General features: G+C 51.5%; 9 protein-coding genes across 9 annotated transcripts; 2 read left to right on the top strand and 7 right to left on the bottom strand.

The window, feature by feature from the left end:
• Positions 1-579: 579 nt before the first annotated feature.
• Positions 580-3,451, bottom strand: P153DRAFT_286086 (uncharacterized protein; the record flags this gene model as incomplete). The annotated part of the gene is made up of 3 exons (XM_033663440.1): positions 580-1,956; positions 2,013-3,032; positions 3,086-3,451. 3 exons carry the CDS (start codon positions 3,449-3,451, stop codon positions 580-582), a joined length of 2,763 nt encoding a protein of 920 aa, XP_033525967.1.
• Positions 3,452-4,998: 1,547 nt separating this feature from the next.
• Positions 4,999-6,723, top strand: P153DRAFT_429843 (uncharacterized protein). The gene is made up of 3 exons (XM_033672798.1): positions 4,999-5,203; positions 5,354-5,737; positions 5,786-6,723. The coding sequence occupies exons 1-3, from the start codon at positions 5,163-5,165 to the stop codon at positions 6,492-6,494; spliced, it is 1,134 nt and encodes a 377-aa protein (XP_033525966.1). The 5' UTR covers positions 4,999-5,162; the 3' UTR covers positions 6,495-6,723.
• Positions 6,724-7,174: 451 nt separating this feature from the next.
• Positions 7,175-8,215, bottom strand: P153DRAFT_365151 (adenylylsulfate kinase). The gene is made up of 3 exons (XM_033667770.1): positions 8,076-8,215; positions 7,764-8,016; positions 7,175-7,703 (listed from the first exon to the last, which is right to left on the bottom strand). The coding sequence occupies exons 1-3, from the start codon at positions 8,081-8,083 to the stop codon at positions 7,341-7,343; spliced, it is 624 nt and encodes a 207-aa protein (XP_033525965.1). The 5' UTR covers positions 8,084-8,215; the 3' UTR covers positions 7,175-7,340.
• A 474-nt stretch (positions 8,216-8,689) lies between these two features.
• Positions 8,690-9,464, bottom strand: P153DRAFT_429841 (uncharacterized protein; the record flags this gene model as incomplete). Its single annotated transcript, XM_033672797.1, has 1 exon — positions 8,690-9,464. The coding sequence occupies exon 1, from the start codon at positions 9,353-9,355 to the stop codon at positions 8,690-8,692; it is 666 nt and encodes a 221-aa protein (XP_033525964.1). The 5' UTR covers positions 9,356-9,464.
• Positions 9,465-10,163: 699 nt separating this feature from the next.
• On the bottom strand, positions 10,164-11,823 carry P153DRAFT_383670 (sugar transporter; the record flags this gene model as incomplete). The annotated part of the gene is made up of 4 exons (XM_033670264.1): positions 10,164-10,543; positions 10,598-11,356; positions 11,406-11,746; positions 11,795-11,823. 4 exons carry the CDS (start codon positions 11,821-11,823, stop codon positions 10,164-10,166), a joined length of 1,509 nt encoding a protein of 502 aa, XP_033525963.1.
• Positions 11,824-13,016: 1,193 nt separating this feature from the next.
• Positions 13,017-13,439, top strand: P153DRAFT_365149 (uncharacterized protein). The gene is made up of 3 exons (XM_033667769.1): positions 13,017-13,053; positions 13,139-13,231; positions 13,319-13,439. Exons 1-3 carry the CDS (start codon positions 13,035-13,037, stop codon positions 13,414-13,416), a joined length of 210 nt encoding a protein of 69 aa, XP_033525962.1. The 5' UTR covers positions 13,017-13,034; the 3' UTR covers positions 13,417-13,439.
• Positions 13,440-13,661: 222 nt separating this feature from the next.
• Positions 13,662-14,725, bottom strand: P153DRAFT_286375 (uncharacterized protein; the record flags this gene model as incomplete). Its single annotated transcript, XM_033663462.1, has 2 exons — positions 13,662-14,159; positions 14,213-14,725. The coding sequence occupies 2 exons, from the start codon at positions 14,723-14,725 to the stop codon at positions 13,662-13,664; spliced, it is 1,011 nt and encodes a 336-aa protein (XP_033525961.1).
• Positions 14,726-15,009: 284 nt separating this feature from the next.
• P153DRAFT_383667 (uncharacterized protein) lies at positions 15,010-15,663 on the bottom strand (the record flags this gene model as incomplete). The annotated part of the gene is made up of 2 exons (XM_033670263.1): positions 15,010-15,282; positions 15,415-15,663. 2 exons carry the CDS (start codon positions 15,661-15,663, stop codon positions 15,010-15,012), a joined length of 522 nt encoding a protein of 173 aa, XP_033525960.1.
• A 1,203-nt stretch (positions 15,664-16,866) lies between these two features.
• On the bottom strand, positions 16,867-18,615 carry P153DRAFT_355332 (lariat debranching enzyme; the record flags this gene model as incomplete). The annotated part of the gene is made up of 2 exons (XM_033666566.1): positions 16,867-18,423; positions 18,457-18,615. The coding sequence occupies 2 exons, from the start codon at positions 18,613-18,615 to the stop codon at positions 16,867-16,869; spliced, it is 1,716 nt and encodes a 571-aa protein (XP_033525959.1).
• Positions 18,616-18,770: the final 155 nt, after the last annotated feature.

Below are 18,770 nucleotides of genomic sequence, written 5' to 3'. Positions count from 1 at the left end.
TTCTCTCTCCACTCCTCGGAAATGATTGGACACAGTTTTCTTGAACGTGGGATGGCGCGCGATGTACTTGGCTCTGAACATCCTTCACTCAATATGTTTCTGCAATGCAAACACGTAGAACTACACAAGCCTTCGTGACACATCAACAAGGACGCGATGTGTTTGGGAAAGAGTCGTAAACTGTAAAGCAATGGTATTATCAAAAGCACACTACCTACAAACCAACAAATGAACAGGCGTCATCAGATACGCGCGCGCTAACCATACATGTGAAGAAAATCGACTCGAGCAGGTACTTGATGGTACGCTGCAATCATTCCTCTCATTCTGCTCTCGTCTGTCTCAAGAATGACAAGACGCTCAAAAATTCGTAATCAGTATTCAGGAAAGGAGAAGGAAAAAATTTGGCTAAAATTTGGCGTTCAAGGATAGTAAGAATATATGGAAAGGCACCTCCGACGCCGATATCAAGGAAACAGGGCATCAATGGCTAACAAACGATGCAGGTATAGCTTTCTCTCTCTCTCTCTCTCTCCCTCCCCTCTCGTCATCAACACAAATAACAAAGCAAATGCGCGTTTACCGAATTGTTCGGTTGCTGTGACGCGATCGCAATGGTGTTGCGTATTTGGAAACGGGCATCGTTTCGGTGTGAATGTAGCTATCATCGTCGTGCTCCATGATGCGAGTGGGAACATCAGGGATATCGTGCACTCGGTGCTGGAGGCTCAACCTGTCCGGCGTTGTGGACGCGCTGGCCATTGACATGGATGTGCTCGACCGATGGCTAAGGTCGGGGGTAGGAGGGATGCTAGATCCACGGTTTGGGCGGAGCATGTCCTCGTCGCCGTACTCGCTGCCTAATGAAGAGTGTCGTCGTGAAAAGGCCGACTGTTGGCCGAGGCTGCTGCGACGGTCGCTGCGGTCATCTTCCGAGTCGGCTCGCTGGGCGAGTTGCAGACCCTCCACAGCGGCGGCGCACTGCTCGGAAATGTTGCGGATGATGTATGCGATAGCATCGGTCTTGTCGCGCAGCACCCTGTCGGCGACGTCGACCATGGACTGGTTCGAGAATCGCTTCGAGTTGCGTGCTGGACTGCTGTAGAGGCGCTGCTCCATATCTGCTGTGACGTCCTCGCCGTCGTAGTGTTGGGCAGCGACTGTGCTCGCTCTCGAATGGTTGCGGCTCTCGACACCGGACACACCTCGGATGGTGCCAACCTCGGACTTGTCTTTGGCGGAGGCAGTAACGAAGGAGGACGTGTCAAGTTCATCCTCATCCTCCTCGGGAACATCCTCGAAGCCCTCCTCAATGTAGCCGGTCATCTCGTCCTGGTTCAAAGACTTGACAATATGCTCCATGTGGTGGGTTTGGCCCTCAATGAGCGCACGTAGGTGAAGTACAACGCGTTGAGCCTCATCTCGTTGACGAAGGATAGCGACGTTAGTATGTTGCAGGGCACCCAGATTCTTCTTGTTCCTCTGTCTCTCGCGCTCGAGCTCCTCAGCGATTTCTTGCTGGAGGACAAGCGCCTCCAGAGCATCGTCGCGCTGCTTCTCAGTACCCGAAAGACGGTTGGTAAGTCGTGCTGCGTCATCCTTCTGCTGGTCGATAAGACCAGTGAGGCGTCGGTTCTCGCGCTTGTGGGTTTCAATCTTGACTTTGAGATCCTGGGTCTCCTTTGTGAGCGCTTCGGCGAAGGTTTGAAACTTGAGGAATTGCTGCTTCCAGCTATCGAGCTCCTCAACCAAAAAGTTGTTGCGCTTCGTGACCTTGCCGAGTTCAGTGTCCATACGGCCCTTGAGGTTGATGAAATCCTGCCAAGCTTCCTGTGCATCCCGAGAGTACTGGTTGCGTTCGCGCACAAGTTCGTTCAAATGACGCATAGAGACCTTGGTCATTAGTGGCTTCTTGACGGAGCCTCCGAAGATAGCCTTCATTCCAGAGTTGCGGCCCTGTGGGACAAAGTCAGCGTCAGATGCGAGGAGTAATTTGAGAGTTGAATGCATACCAGCTTCTCACACACGTGATCCATCACTGTCATGATCGCATCCTGATTCCACCAATCTGGATCTTGGATACTCTCAACCTCGCCACGCATTACGATGATTTGGCCAGCGGGGATCAGCTTGCCGCCACCGTAGGCCGAACGCAAATGTTGTGGAACACCTGTGGGTGCCACCTCACCATTGAGGGCTTGTGTGAGGCGTGTGATCATCTTGGTCCTTTGCCCAGCAGAAAGTGCTGTCGGTGGGCTTGAAGTTAAAACGAAGTTTCGGTCCAAATCGATAACGAGGGCGTCAGTCGGAGCGGTGAACAGCGAGCGGCATTCCGATGTTACACCAAGTATGTACGGACCCGGCTCCTGTACCAGATCCGTGACATGACGCGCATGAACGATGGGTACATACAGGCCGCTCCATTCATACACTCTAACGCAGAATCGCACAGTCTCGGCCACAACGGTAAGCACCGCAGGGTAGTGGCTGGTGAAGATGATTCGTCGAGTCGGTGACACCGCAGCTTCAATTACACCAACGATGTTGGGAATAGAGAGACATGTAAAGAGCGGCCACATGGAGAAGTTCTGGAATCCTGTAGGCGAAGACGGGAACTGGTAGCACAACGCATAATCTTTCATGTCAATTCGGACCAGGTCGTTCAGTCGTGGCGCAGGGAAGCTCAGTATGCGAGACACTTCCTCGGCATGGAAGAGATTTGTAGCCTTGTTCCAGTGAATCCACATGCCACGGAGGTAATCCCCAAGCAGGTTGTACAAGGGGTATCGAGAAAGGAAGCTCAAACAATACGGGATCCAGTATGTCTCCTCTGGGTTATCAAAAAAGTCGGGTTCAATTCGCCTGCGCAGGTCGCGAATTGTCTCAGCCCTCTTGTCGTCGGCGCGAGACCACACGCGCAAAGCAATGCCGTAAAGAGTGTGGGACGAATTCTGCTGGAGAACAAAAGAATGGTGTACGCAATGTGGCTGACTCCTTCCTGTGCAAATCTCGACATCATGAGGAAAGCAAGCCTATGGTTGTCAATCAGGATTTGTGTCTTGACAAGTGCAAGGAGATGACCTACACGCATAGCAGCATGGAGAGACCGCGCAATCTCATTGTCTTGCTCTAGTCTTGGACTGCTCCCCAAGATCTCCGGAAGCCAGAATGTCCCAACTGCACCTTTCATGTGCCCGATTTTACCCTGAGTCGGCGCGGGTGCCTTTACCCATTGCGATGGTTCTCTTCCAACACCACATACCATGTATGCGTGGGTTAAAGTCTTTGGGCTCCTCGCACCAGACTTCACATTCAATGTGGAGGGAAGCGGCTGAGTAATTCGCGAGTGGAGCGAAGATGTTCGACTGGGGATGATAAGGCTATGATCCGGATTATCCCTCGTAGGTGGTCGCTCGCCCGTGCGAGGGCGCATACTCAAAGAAGGTGCCATCTCGAAACGATTTGCCGTGTATTTGGTGGTTTGTGAGCGACGAGACGAGCTATGGGCGCGGCTGAAACCGAGGAATCAACGGAGTTATTATAACGACAGGCAGGACATTCGAGGGTACTAAAGAAAATCCAGAGAGTAGGCTGCAAAGATCAGAGCGAGACGAAAGTACATTTGCGTACTCCGTCAATTGAGGGCTCAAGATCAACCTTGCTGCGGGTATGCAGTGAGGAGTGCAGCAGCAAGGGGAACTCACGAGAAGGCGGGTCTGGCTTCTATTGGGGAACCTGCGGCAAGACTCGAAGCTCGGGCTAAAGCAGGGAGCATGGCCATCCGTGCGTTAGCATGGACGGGCTCATTAAGTCCCGGTTGAGGAAATGAAGGCCAATCCCTGCAGATGCGCTTTCGAGTTGAGGCGGGCTCCGAGAACGGTGGCTGTCAGGGGTACATATCGCCGAGCGCGATGGGCGTTCTCGCTCCTGTGCCATGTTCACAACAACGGCTTTTGGCAGGCTAACCGAGAGAGCGTATCGTGATGGCAGCGAGAGATGCTGTCGAAGCAAGCTGTGGCAAGTCTCCGACAGTCGTATCATCGGCAGCAGGTGATGGGTTCAACAACCGTGCCGCAAGCAATCGAAACAGCGGAGGTATCCCCGCTGACGGTAACGATAGCGCGTATGATGCTTTTCCATGCTGAGGGCCGTTTTCGGACAGGCTTTGATCCATTCGCAGCCATGTGCGCGTTGCGAGGCTGCAGTGTGAATCTCGCAGTAAACGTGCATGAGCGTGTTCCATTACGACGCTTGGGCACGCCCCTGGTTTGACAGGCTGCATTAGTCGTTCCTCTGGGCATGCACTAGCTTCATGTGGCGTTGCGTTCGTCTATGACAGTCGTCCACGAGGGATTCGCGGATTATATCGAGGGCAGTGGCGCTGAAACGGCAGACTAGAATCCGTACCAGAATTGAGAGAGATCATCGAAGAGTCCCACTCAAAGGGTTTTGCACGCTCCGGAAGGTGGATAGACGAGCAGAACCTTATGTTCGCTATCCCCTCTCGACTGTGAAACCTTCGATTTGGTGGCCGGGTGGAGTTTGATCATCGCTTGGATTAGCCTGGAAAGACAAGCGCAGAAGACCAGTTCGTCGCTCTGATTGAGGGATTCGCAACTTTCGACTTGTGAGTTCGCTTGACTACGAACACTATGACGCCACCCACTGGTTTGGTTGTCTTCCGTGAGATACGCAAGTCGTTTGTGCGCGAGACATGAATCAAGAGGCTTGCAATCAGCGGAAACTGGCCGCTACCATTCTGACGCCATAAATCTGTGGTTAACTAACCCGACACCACTAAACTTTCGCAACGTCCACCGGTAGCGTGAAATATACGCTATGTAGGCAAATCCATGATTATCATTGAGACCACTGGCTGCGTGGTGGTTACTACACAATTTCATTGGGCGAGAGCAGATCGCACCAGGAAATTAGCGCGCAGAACTAGATGCCAAGCCGGATTGGAACTTCTTCACCATCAATCACCCAAGACACCAACGACCACGTCATCAACACGCCAGTCTCGCCAAATCCTTTGCGCCAATGTTGCGCTCTAGCCTCGACTTGTCTAACCGCTCGTGATCTTTCGTGCACTGCTTTGCTTGAGATCTAGCATCCGTGAGCTGGCTTTCAGATTCGATATCACGGGACCACGCGTTAAAATGTCAGACCAGGCGCTATTGAGTGACCTTTGTGGTATTTGGTATGTTTACATATATCATAAGCCCCTCCGTATAGATCGCGAATCGAATTGCTCTTTCTCCTCTGACCATTAATAACTCGATGCACATGGTTCATTAACTGCTCACTCTGGCCGGCCCAAATACGTTTGCTTAAACTAATACATATACAGCAATATCAAAACTTCCAAATATAAATGTCCCGGTTGCTCCGCACGCACATGCTCGCTGCCATGTTACAAACGTCACCAGCAATGGGCGCAATGTTCAGGCAAACGAGACCCTACAAAGTTTGTCAAGAAATCGCAATTAGCAACGCCAGCTGGTATCGATCATGACTTCAACTTCCTCACTGGCATAGAACGGGACATGGCCAAAGCAGAGAAGGAGTTCAACGACCAAGATCCACCGCGGTCGCTTGACCGCAAACACTCATCGAGATCCTCGCAGCCTGAGATGGTTAATCTGGCGGCAGCGGTCGGCGTTACTTTGATTCGGGCGCCCAAAGGCTTGAGCAGGCAGAAGGAAAATAAGACTCATCGTGTAGCTAAGACGAAGTAAGTCTAGGATTGGTGTCTTTCGTGCAACTTACTGACACCGCATAGAAATGTTGTATGGACGATCGAATGGATGGCACATGACAAGAGCCGGGTTCTCACCAACGTGTCTTCCACATGCCAGGTATCGAAGGCCCTATCAGTTGATGAGGCCAAGCCAAAGAAGAGGAAGCGGCCGGCTGAACCCAATTCCAACAGCAAGCTTTGCACCACAGAAGATACTGTGAATGCAATAGAGAAACAGGACACATCACTGCAAGCCGAGACCAACGACAAGAAGCCAGAAGACATGGTCTGCATCACGCCTCTCAATACAGCCCAAGAAGAACACGAACATGAACAGCTCAGCGTAGAACCCAAAAGAGCAGACGACGACGTTCTGAATCGCCCATCGGAGAATCAGTTCTTCCTCCTGCGTCCCCGAACCAGCACTAGTCGACACGTCGTCATTCCGCTCACACCCTCCGCCACACTCGGCGAATGTCTACGTGGTCGCACCGTCCTTGAGTTCCCTACCATCTACACATTTCCAAGTTCCATGACTCAACTACCTGAAGGTTTCATGCTAGAAGAAGAATATATCAAGCAGGAAGGTGAAGAGCAGAAAGAGTTTGAGGATATGATGAAAGAGGTTGACCCTGAGATACTGAGGAGGCTAAAAGACGAGCGCTCCGATGGTGAGATGCAAGGAGAGGAGGTGGACAGCAAGAAGATCCTTGATGTGTTGAAGCAGGACCTCGGGTCAATAAAGTGGTAGTATGGAACGGAATTGAGGTAGAGTACCAAGTATGGAGAATCATTAATAGCATTGTCGCAACTGGACTCGCACTCGGTTTGCTCTCAGGCTCAGAAATTACGAACTGCGTGGACACGTAAGTCCAATCTATTATGGTACCCCCCGGAAGTATAAGCCATCTGCCACATCCAGCTGGGGTAACACCTTACCAAAAGTCAAAGTGGCGAATGACTTATACTTCCGGGGGGAACCACGGTATGCCTTTGCGCCTCTCGCTTGGCTAATATCTTTATTTTTCTCCGCATCATACGTTCCTATTATACTTCATTTTGTTGACGCCCGTCAAACGTTTCATCTTTCTTCTAGCCTCGATTTAACGATCTCGCTTCGACCCCATTGTCACCCCACTTGCATGCCCAGGTCATCCTGGCCCTTCCAGCAAGGTCCTCCCAGCATATTACCCATCACGTACAAGCCCGCGGATGCTCGGGTCTTGAAAGTAATAGTCAGATTCCGATTCGCACGGGAGACTTGCCGATGTTTGACAATGTCGTTTTTGACGCCAGAGTAATGCATTCTTACTTTAGGGCTTAGGGGCATTATTTGTATAGTGCATCCCGGACGTGTCTAATGAGGTGGAGTTGTTCTCAACATAGGATGGTGTTACTGTGCTTGGCAGGTTGGGAGGATAAGTTGCAACGCTATTGTGGGTGTAATTGGTGGATAAGCAGATCATACCCATATCTGTAGGTCTTGACTTATATAGGGACTGCGCATACCGTCAATAGTCGAGCTTGAGCTGAATTGTACTTTTAGCATTGAGGAGTATATTCAAAATCACACACATGATAATTGCTGAGATTCCACCTATTTCTCCAAGCTCAACAGCCCCCGTCCCTGCAGGTAGTCCACAATCTCCTTGACGCTCTCCTCCACACTCTTCAGGTCACTCCTGATGTGAATTTCCGCCTTCTCTGGTGCCTCATATGGCGCGCTAATGCCCGTGAACTCGGGAATCTTGCCCTCGCGCGCCTTCTTGTACAGGCCCTTGGGGTCCCTGGCCTCGGCAACCTCAAGCGGAATGTCGACGAAGACCTCGACAAAGGCCAGCGGCTCGTCGTCGCCAGTGGTGACGGCGTGTAATTCGCGTGCCATGGTGCGGTCAGCCTTGTATGGCGAGATGAAGGATGTGATGGCAATAGTGGAGCTGTCAGCGAACAGCTTTGCGACCTATCATCCCAAGAGGTCAGCATCGATTCATCACCCTCCCCATACATCAGAGCAACGTACCTCCGCTATCCGTCGGATGTTCTCATTCCTGTCCTTCTCTGAGAACCCCAGGTCCTTGTTCAGTCCAAAGCGTACATTGTCGCCATCGAGACGGTAGGCGGCGAATCCAAGGTGTAGGAGATGTTGCTCGAGGGCCGTAGCAATGGTCGACTTTCCGGACGCGGAGAGACCGGTGAACCAGATTGTGAAGCCTTTCTGCTTGCGGAACGAGTTGCGCTCAGCGCGGGAGAGCGACGGGTGCCAGGTGATGTTGCTATGATAGTGTCAGCGAGTTGATTTGGGGGTGATGGCGGGGCATAGTGGGATGCTCACGTTGACATTTTGCAAGGTTTTTTGGGAGACAGGAAGGTAAATGGATGTTAGTTGTGAGGTGGAAAGTGATTTTAAAGGGAAGAGCGGACGAGGACAGAAAATTGAGTGGTTTTCTCGACGTTTGATGCCAAACGCCGCATTCTCACCGCGAAGGACGCGTTTGGGTGAACCATCGAATTCTTTTAGCGCGAATGACGTGCTGTCGCGATTCGCTCGTGAGGCTGAAACATGGAAATACACACAACACGCATAAGTGTGGATTCTTTCACAACGCTAGAGAGAATTACGTGACAAATGTCCAGCACGGTATGGATGACTTCGAAATACATTGCTGTTTAAAATTCGTCTAGGCTTCTGGAAACCTGACCACCCGCAATGCCTCAACGCTCTATTCCCAGGTATCAAAGGGTATTCGCACAACTTCGGACACCGTGATGCTTTGACCCACACCATTTACAACCTTACGCCTTGCTAATAGAGCTCTTTCTAGGCCCTGTTCCGCTTGCTGTGCTGTAGAAAAAACATGATGCTATGCGCCCGACAATGCTGCTAATAAAACATGTCTGAAAACGTTTTGAGAAATGGCAACGAGAATATAATCATTCGTAGGCTTGCTATGAGCCACCATCTTCCTCTTCTTTGTCATCGGCCTCGTTCTCGTCCTCACTATCATCTTCCTCTTCCTCTTTCTCGCTATCCTCTTCTTTGCTATCCTCTTCCTCGCTATCCTCTTCCTCTTCCTCGCTATCATCTTCCTTTTCTTCTTCCTCTTCCCCTTTCTTCTCTTCGTTACCGTCCTCTTTTATCTCGTCTTTCACAAAGCACCCCGAATCACTCTTCTTCGATTCGTCCTCCAGAACCTTCTTCTGCCACTCCATGTGGATCCTTGCCCTCTCAGCATATTCTCTTGGCGAATATCTCACCACGATAACACCCCTTCTCTCCAGACCCCTACCGATATCCCGCTCCCTCTCTAGCAGACGTTTCTTTTGGCTTGTTTCCCAGCCGTAAGTACCTGGCCGGTAGTAATCTGTGATATCGTCGAGCCGGTGATGCACACGAGCGGGTGCCGAATGCCAACCAAGACGAAACAATTCCGATTCCTTCCTGTACTCAGGAGCGAAACGAATAGGCTTGGAGATCGCTGTAGGCGAGCGTTCGTCGGCGTTTCTGTTCGGCTGATTGGGAAGAAAGCGGACTCTTGGTTGATTCCGCACGGGCATGGGCATGGACCTGGAGCCCAAGCTGTTTAAGGAGAGGAGAGAGATTGGTTGTGACATGGTGGTAGTTGGTGAAGATTTTGATGAGAGTACTGTGTGAGGCAAAGTTTTGGAATGGAATTACTTCAACAACTACGAACGTTTATAATGGAAGAGATGTCGAATTCTGGGAACTCTGGGAGCGTGGATCGTGGGATACCATGGTTACGCACTGAAATGAACTTTGGAAGTCCAATCACTCCCAGGACATATCCAACTGTTGGTAAAGATTCGAACAATATCCATCCACTAAAAGCTGCTTGTATACTGGGAAACAACCAAGGTCTGATTGCTTCGACCTACTTTTGTAAGAAAATCCAATAGCGTACCAAAGATTTAGGTGGACCCTTGGAGTCGTTTTCTCCTTGGGTGTAGCGGTATCTAACAATGAGGTCAACAGACAATACTATTCTATGTACGTGTAGAAGACCTTTGGGTTGTCGTGTTGTGTTAACTTTTGATGCGTGAGGCTCGAGAGTGACAATGTTGCGTAGTAAATGAACTGTACAACGATATTAACATATTGTTGCTTCAAATAACTGCAAATTTGTTGTAAAGGATGAGTACCTAACGACTTATTACTTGTTTCTTGTATATAAGAGTGTTTTTTGAGCGTGTTGGGGCTTAGTAGCTCTCTGTGCAAGGCATCACTCTGCCGAATAAAAACACGACTGCACCGAAAGGTGCCCGTTAAGTTTCACAGACTCTCACAGCAAAGGGATGGTTCGTTAAGATACGTAATTACAGTCAGAGAACGTGGTTGCATTTGTGCCCGCATTCATAAATCTAGACTATCAAACATGAGTGACTCCTCGAAACAACGACCAATCTAATTCCTCCTCTCAGTAATGGTCTTCTCGTCAGGGTTGATCGAGATGCTTGCTTGTCTGTCCACGTCTTTATGCTCAATCTCAGCGCCGCCCTCGACGTGATTGGCACCACCGAACTTTGTGTCCATCTCCTCCAGACTCACGTTCTTGGTTTCTGGCACGAAGAACCAGACAAAAGCAGCTAGTAGAAAGTTGATGCCAGCGAACATGTAGAAGGCGTAGAAACCCTCCCTTTCCAGGAAAAGAGGGAAGAATTGCTGGAAAATCGAGTTTGCCACGTTTTGGGTCTGCGAGCACATGCCGACAGCCTGGGCACGAACGTTCATGGAGAAAATCTCGGCGGTGAAGATCCAGACGGTAGCGCCCCAAGAAGGCTTGTCTGCGAGTTGTTAGTAAAGGAAGAAACTGAAAACAGGATAGCTTGGCAACTTACAAAAGAAGGCGAAGAGGAACATCATGAATACAATTGCGATGGCAACTGGCTGTGTCTTGGCCCCGTCGACCGATGGGGTTTGTGTTTCAACGGTTGCGGTGATGATCATACAAATACCCATACCGATGCCACCAAGGATGAACAAAAATTTGCGGCCGAAGCGATCGACTGTCCAGGTGGCATTGAGGGTGAAGAAGATAGCGCAAGTTGCGTTCAACGCGTTAATAAGAGCAATTGTGTCGGCACTCTTGAAGACCTTCTTGTAGATGATCGTAGAGTATGAGTTGAAAGTTCCCTGTCCTGTGATCTGCTGACCGGCGTTGACAATCATCGCAATGTACATTCGCTTGCGAACACTCTTGTCCTTCCACAACGCGGAGTAGCCACTGGAGATAGCCTCGGCCTCAAATTCAAGGGCTTCTCTGATTGTCAGGATCTCGTCGTCAACCTCCTGCTCAGAGTCACGAACTCGGAGCAGAGAATTGCGGGCTTGGTCGTAGCGTTTGCCTTTCTGGATGTACCATCGGGGAGACTCCGGGATGAAGAAGATTTGCGAAAGGATAAGAATAGGAACGAGGAGCTGGAATATGATAACCATCCTCCAGTCCCATTCGCCGAGGTGCTTGGGGTATTTGGTGCAGGCGTAGTTGACCCAGTACGCAATGAAGGAGCCGACAGAGTAGAACATTTGCCAGAAGGACATGATCTTTCCTCGAATCTCTGCAGGTGCCATTTCACCGATGTAGATGGGACCAGCAGCTGGCATCGGTTAGTATGTTGTTTGTGTCTGTATCAAGACGAGACTTACTCAGAGCAAGACCCTGACCTAAACCAATGATAACACGTCCAGCAATGAAGCATCCAATGTTCCCGCGTGGGCTGAAAGTCTGCATCAATGTAGCGATAATGACAAGGACCGAGCCAGTCGCCATGCCAACTCGGCGTCCGGCGAAATCAGCAAGAGGGCCACCCAAGAAGAATCCAGCCACCACAGCTCCGACCGTATAGGCAGTGTTGATCGCTCCGATGATGTTGGGGCCAGGATGGTTGAAGTAGGCAACCCAGTTCTTCGAGCCTTGCACGGCATTGAATACAGAGGCATCGTATCCATAGAGCACCATGCATGATGCGGCAACGAGCGAGACGTACCTGATTGAGTTAGTTGTGCCTACAGACTGAGATTGCTTGTAGTCTTACCAGTTGTACGCTCGTTTAGAGGTAACCATTGTGACGGCTGCTCCTTGATGTTGCTCTTGGTTGATTAGATGCTACCAGAAGGTTGAGACGAGACCTTGTTCGAGTTCTGGAAGGAGCTCGTGTCAGTAGCTGAAGAGAAACAGCAGCGGTGTATTGCATGATATATATACTCGGAGTACAGTCGTTGACCGTACTAGCACGCTGCCGTCCCATGTCAACCCCATGTCAACCCCATGGTCTCGGGACGCCGTGGCCCACCGTCAGGATCCTGCGTATTACCTTTCCGACAATATCACACGAATCACATTGCCCAGACGGCCATGGAAGCTTGCGTTGACTCAAGCTAAATTCCCGACACATGTACAAGCAAACGTGGGGCCCCATACTATACTGTTTCCATAGCCACATGCTCCGCTTCGTGGATGCGATGCTAATCTGGTGATTTTCCACGAATGAGAGCCGTAGCTGGTAGATGAAATAGCGTATTCCGGGGGGGATGCATGCTTGCGTTATTACCGAGTTGTGCTAGCTAGCCTCGTTTCGACTAGAACATGCGGATATGCAGTCCGAAACGAGCAGGACTCCCATTCCATGGGAGTATGTCAAGCTTTCGAACAACGAGGTGCAGCAGAACAAAGCTTTTGGGTGGAGTCTGGGCTCTCTTGTTTCCAATCTTCACAGTAAGTGCCATGGACAAAGGACCGAGTTCATGCATGCTAAGATACATTTGATAACGTCCGGATTTATTGCGAGGTTCTCCGATATCACTGGAATCATCGACTGATGTTGTCTGGGACAGGCGTGCTTGATTGGCTTTTCGCATTCCTTCATGCGAGGCATGTAAGCTTGGGGTGTAGTCCGTGTGGGTCAGCGCTTGTTATCTCGGAAGGGCGGACGGCCTCCTACAGCACAGATGGGGCAGATTATGCGGGGATCTCGTTCCTCTCAACAGCTAATCAAAAAAGATAACGTAGGATCAACAACAGGAACCACAGAACCGCAAACAGAAAGATGCCCACAATATGAGGCTCAACAAACTAGCATGGCGAAAAAAGCTTAATTGAACGAGACGCTAGTGATCACGTGAGGGCAATGCTGCGCCACTTTTCTCGACCTGTTCAGCCCCGCTTACTGCCCGCAAATTGCCTGTCAGTCGCCAGCTCACGTCTCTGAACAAAACCACAAACCACAGACCACAGACGATCCCTCCGACTCCACACCCCCCTACAATTTTCTCAACATGCCTTCAGGACAAGGAGGTAAGCGTTCCACCCTGCGATAGTGCTGGTTTTTCCGTACAAGCCAGGCAGCAAACGAAGAGTGCGAGCTGACAGAAATGCGCAGCCGGTACCAACCCCATCCACAACAAGAAGCCCAAGAAGAAGGCTCAGGATCTCGACGAGGACGACGTGGCCCACAAGGCTAAGCTGCAAGCTGGTTCGCGCCGCCTTCCATACCCTATTTCACACTCTCGCCGCGAACATCGCAGCCTTACACACGACGCAAAAGCTGACACAGACACAGACAAGAAGGCGCGCGAGGAGATGGCCAGCGCGACCAAGGGCAAGAAGGGACCCCTCAACACCGGCTCGCAGGGCATCAAGAAGTCCGGCAAGAAATAAGCGACATGCGAACGACGCGAGACGACTATTTGATATTGAAGATACCAAGGGCTTGGAGTCATGATCTGGGAGGCGTTCATATTCTGAGTGCGTAGACCACTACGAATGCATGGGAATGACGTTGATTGTGCTTGCTGTCAACTACAATAGGTGATGTCTCTAGGATTCTGTGCTCAGCCAGCCTCGCCTATCCAACACACCGCCTCTCACCGACTTGATCCTCCATCGATAGCCACGACTCGAGTTCAACGCTTTGGCCCACTTGCGTTCTTCAACCCAAACACATACTCGGCATTTCTCCATGCCACCCTCTCCCACTCATCCTGACTCAAGAACCCACTCTCCTGCAGCCCTTCCATCAGCTCCTTTCCTCGCTCTTCTAAAGGGTAGTTGCTCGCATACAGCACCCGGTCGATGGGTATCTGCTCTAACAACGTGCGCATAGTCGACATGTCCAGTACGTCGGCCGTTGTGAGATAGATGTTGTGTTGCCAAACGTCTAGGAAGCTGCGTTTCGGTTTGTCTGCTTCAGGTATGCTGGCGAGCATAGTTTCGATTCGCGGGAGGAGAGAAGGTAATAAACCTGGATGAGCCAGGATGAGCCGCAAGTTTGTATGCCGGTCGAAAACGTGAGTGAGGTAAAGACGTAATATCGGTAGAGGAGAGGTTGTATGCGTGGTATGAATACTTGTGATCAGAGGCGTAACGACGGTATCAGGAAGGTTTCCTTGGATGTCCGCAAACTGCGCTGCTTAGCCACTCCCTCCTCATCCTCAAGCACAGCTGGAACACTCACATCCGCGCCCACCGGCCACATCTCCCTCAGCAAAATCGGCACGCGAAACTTCTCCGCCACACCCCAAAGCTCCTCCAAACCTCCGTCTGCGTCCTCCAGGCCTGTCGCCCGGCTCACTCCCACAACCCCGCCGACAAACCGGTACTTCCCAACACACCTCGATAACTCCTTCCCCGCCTCCCGTCCCTGGGGCAACATCGCCAGCGCCGCAAATTTCTCCACGTTCATGTACATCGCCGTATGCAGCGCGTCGTTGATCTTGGCGCAGGTCTGTGGCGAGGTGGAAATGGGTACGTGCGAGATGATCTGTTTCGAGTGGGCGAGGGCGCGCATGTCACGGACGCGGGAGGGGCCGAGGTTCTTGAGTTTTGTGAGTGTGGGAGAGGGGAGGAGGTGCAAGGCGGGTGAGGCGGGATCAGTCGAGAGGGAGGTGCCGATTGGGAGTGAGGGAGAGAGGTAGGATTCGAGGGAGGCGATTAGAGAAATGGAGGGCGAGGGTTGCGAGGCGCTCATTTTTGGCTTGCGGGCTGAGGATGAGTTGGTTCTTGTGATAGTAGGTTTATAGATAGGATGTGGATGTTAGAGCTCAAAAGAGGTGGGTGGTGGACATGAGCCAGCATTACGGTTGAAGATATTTCGCTTCACTGAGATAGTAGGTACGAAGGAGTCCGTGAGGACTCCGGCACGATGGAGCGATAGAAAGAGCGATGTGGATGGAAGCATGTGGCACACGCGCATACATTCAACCAAGACTTATGATATTACACAGCACTCTTAGCAACATCAGGATCATACACTCATTCAGCCAGGTTCCTCCAAATCGTACACGCGATACCCTCTCGCATCAGACACCACTTTGCCAATAACAGACATGCGTAGATCCTCGCCTGGGAGAGAAAACCATCCAACGGTTCAAGAGATGGCGGCGGCAGTGATTGCTGCGTGAATTGCTCTTCCTGGGTCCGATGTCTTTCCCCAAAGACGAAAGGGAGGACATGCAAGAGCATATCGAGGTCGATGCTCACAAGTTGTGACCGCGGATCCGGCGGAGTGGCATCACGGCTCAGTGCCTGGCAAGGGGTATCGTATCGTCTCATTCCAACACTTGGTTCGAGACAGTCTGGGTTGGGGGGTCGTAAAGTTCGTCGTCCATCATTCATCGTAACACATCTCACTGGTTCCTTTCAGGTTCCGCGTCGCACCTTCTTGGTGCCCAGCGTGAATGCCCTTCGCTTCAACAACCCCATTTTGCTCGCATGGTCGTGGGTTGAGGACGTGGGGCTCGGTGGAGCAGAAGAGTCGCTTCCAGTTTGAGATCCTTGGGATGATTGAGAGGCAGATCTCTTGCGGCCTTCCTCTGCGAGAATATCCTCAAGGGAGACGTTGAGGTGGGGGTGGGTGTATGTGGGTGCCTGAGTTGGCTCGAGGATTTCGGTGAATTTCGACGTCATGGTGGGACAGTGGGGAAGAAGACGGTGAGAAGACTTGACTTTGAATGTCGTTTGAAGACTTGAGGGTGATGTATAGTCCGTCGAGTGATGATCATATGGGCAGGGTATGGGGATGTGTTCACAAAGCCAGCACGATGCTGGGGAGGGGGGGGCCTACTAATTTATAAATCACATTCCTCCACCCTCCACCCCATTCCACTCCATACCGCACTCGCGGCCGAGGACCTGTACAAATTTCAGGGTCTGCATGCCGATCGATTAGTCTCGACGCCTAACCATCTAGACTAAGGCAGGGATGACGACGGTCTCTTCCCGCCTGGCTAGGCATGACCCGTAAAGGTTTTTAAGTGGCTTGCAACCTCATTTACGCGTTTTAACCAGCCACGCCTCGGAAATAGAAAGCAAGGACATACCTCGGAGCGGACATATTGACAGCCACACGGACAATATTTGACGGCCACCCATCCCCCCCCAGTCTTGCTTGCGTCTCTGATAGATGGAAGCCTATGACATGGCCTTTGCCAGCCAGTCCGTCCGTCCCCAGCCGCAAGACGAACGCGCAAGCAGATTTGCCACATGGCCAAGCGAAGGGAAGGAAGGAGTCAACGGCTGGCCCCAAATAAATGGTTGCATGCGATCAGCGGGTTCGGCTAAGCGATCAACCAAGATCTGATGGGGTTAAATGGCGTGCACACCACCATGCAACGGTAATTTTCAATTTACTGTGTCACCTGTTGTCTCGTGCCTGTCACGCTTCTCGTTACGAGCTATCGAATTTTGAAGCACGAGGACAGGTTGTGCAGCAAATTTCGTCTCGGGCGACCAATGACGCATGACGTGGTGCAGCCATCCTTCAAGCCACGTAAAACCTCGTGGGCCATGGGTAGACCTGCAGAAGGAAAAGCTAGCGAGTATTGTAGCGCTCGGTTGTAGTTGGGTACACGGTCATTGTGGGAACGGTCAGACACATGCTTCTGCGCGTCTCCCGCCAAATGACATCATCTGACGGGAGAGCGCGGATACCTAATGGACCCTTTCAACGGCTACCTCCACATGCCATCTGTCATTTCAGCGTGCAAAAGGTAGATAGCGGCGCAGGTATGGATACTAGCCACGCGTGCACCGCATAGCCAAACTCTGAATTCCTATCTTGACGCTGGTGGGCGCAGACATCAACGTAATGTAGAGATACGACAACGCACTTTACCAATGTCCGCGACTACGCCCTCCGCGTCCTCCTCTGTTACTACCGCTATGTCCGCGTCCACGACCACGACCACGTCCGCCGCCACGACCTCTATCTCCTCCCCGGGAGCCACCCCTCCCTCCGCCCCGATCAGACCGTTGTTGTTCAGGTTTGGGACCGTTCTGCATTCTCAACGTCCGCTCTTCGTCTGTTGTATGGAACGCATTAGGGATCTGCAGCAGATCGCAAAATGCTTGCGTGTGTGGATTGCTGTACTCTTGTGGGGAGTCGTTGACATGGATGCCCAATGATGGATCATAGACGGGTGCAGTCTGTGCAAAATCCTCCGGTATCGTCATCTTACCGGCCTTGACAACGTTCTCCTCGACCCATGCTATTTCCTTCTCTATCTGGGGCCTGTAGACAGCGTCGCCTTTGTCAGCCGAGACTTGCGCATGCGGCTTGCCGAGTTGGAGGTCGTCTGCAAAAACACGAGTAATGGCAAGCCATTCGTGATCGTATGCTAACTGCAATGGCCGCTGAAGTTCTGCGGGGGCGTGAGGTGTGACTTCCAGCAATTGGAGGAAATGCCTCTGCGGTAAGCATTTGTCGAGTGCGAGAAATTTTGTTGTTTTGTTTGTAATTTCAACAGGAAAGGGCAATGTAGGTATTGGTTCGAATGTTGGACGAGCGAACGACTCGGGCAAAAGATCTCTGACGTCCTCGGAAACCTCTGCGCCGTTGGTAGTCTTCTGCATATCGTTGGATTTTGTGCCTTCGTTGGATGTGGAGGCTGGAACTTCCGACATCTCGTCATCGTCCAAGTCAAGATCTATCTCTGCCTCATTCTTGGGTTGTACTGCAAGACCGTCGTCCGAGATGTCAAGTTCGATCTCACCCTCATTATTGACTGCAGGGACCACTTCCGCGGGAATTTCAGACGTTGCAGCATCTAGCGCATGCGTATCTGTATGCTCCCATACAGCAGTAAACTTGGCATGCATGTGAGCGCTGAACCAGTGAGCAGGTCGTAAGCGCTCCAATACAGTTGTGGCCGCAACGCTGCCCAACGTACCATCCTTTGCTTCCTGCTCAAAGTAGGGCTTGAACCTAAAGAGCTGTTGGTGGTTACCTTTCCACTCCATGCTCCGCGGCCAATCATGGCTCAGTCCAATGTCAACTTGAGTGCGGAGTTGGAGCAACTTGCGCACGTCGAGCTCTCGTACATGGTATATGCTCCTCACATCGTCACTATTGTATGGCAAACGTTCGTGATGCGGCTTCTTGTAGTTGTAACCTTTCCAAATGCCCGAGAGACCAGAAATACGGAGAGGGCCCAGTCGAACTACGTTCGCAGCGCCCATGTAGTAGATTTTTGGTGCGGCCCAACCTCCGTAATACAGCTCCCACATGTAGTTGCTCGCTTCGTGGTTGCCTCCAATGAACATCGTCAGGTACGGAGCGACTCGAGCGCCGGAGTAATACTCGTGGAAATCGTGCATCGCGTAGTATTTGGACGGCATGGAAACGGCCTTCAGATCGGAAGCATTGCGAACAGCCTGCATCATTAGCGACTGTTCAAAGCGCGCAGTGAAGCTGAGACATACCTGGAAATCTCCCCCGATGATCAACAAGTCTACATCTGGCCAGCCTTTGAGCTCGCAAGCCTTGTTGACCGAGGCATAGATCTCATGCAGCACTCCATGACCGCAGCCTTCCACTGCTATACGCAGGCCTTGCTCTGTGAGTAGTGTGGGTGACGCCATTTCTTGGTGCTGTCTGATAATGGGCGGGTTATTGAGCTGTTAGCAGAGACAAATTCAGCGCCGACGGGCGACTTTTTGCGCAGTAACTAAGCGCAACGATTCGCGACACAGCCTACGGGCAGGCACTGCGAATGTGGACTTGTGTAGCCCATGAA

The sequence above is a fragment of the Dothidotthia symphoricarpi genome (assembly GCF_010015815.1).
Source record: "Dothidotthia symphoricarpi CBS 119687 unplaced genomic scaffold P153scaffold_6, whole genome shotgun sequence".
NCBI lineage: Eukaryota > Fungi > Ascomycota > Dothideomycetes > Pleosporales > Dothidotthiaceae > Dothidotthia > Dothidotthia symphoricarpi.
This window is presented reverse-complemented; position numbering and strand designations above follow the sequence as displayed.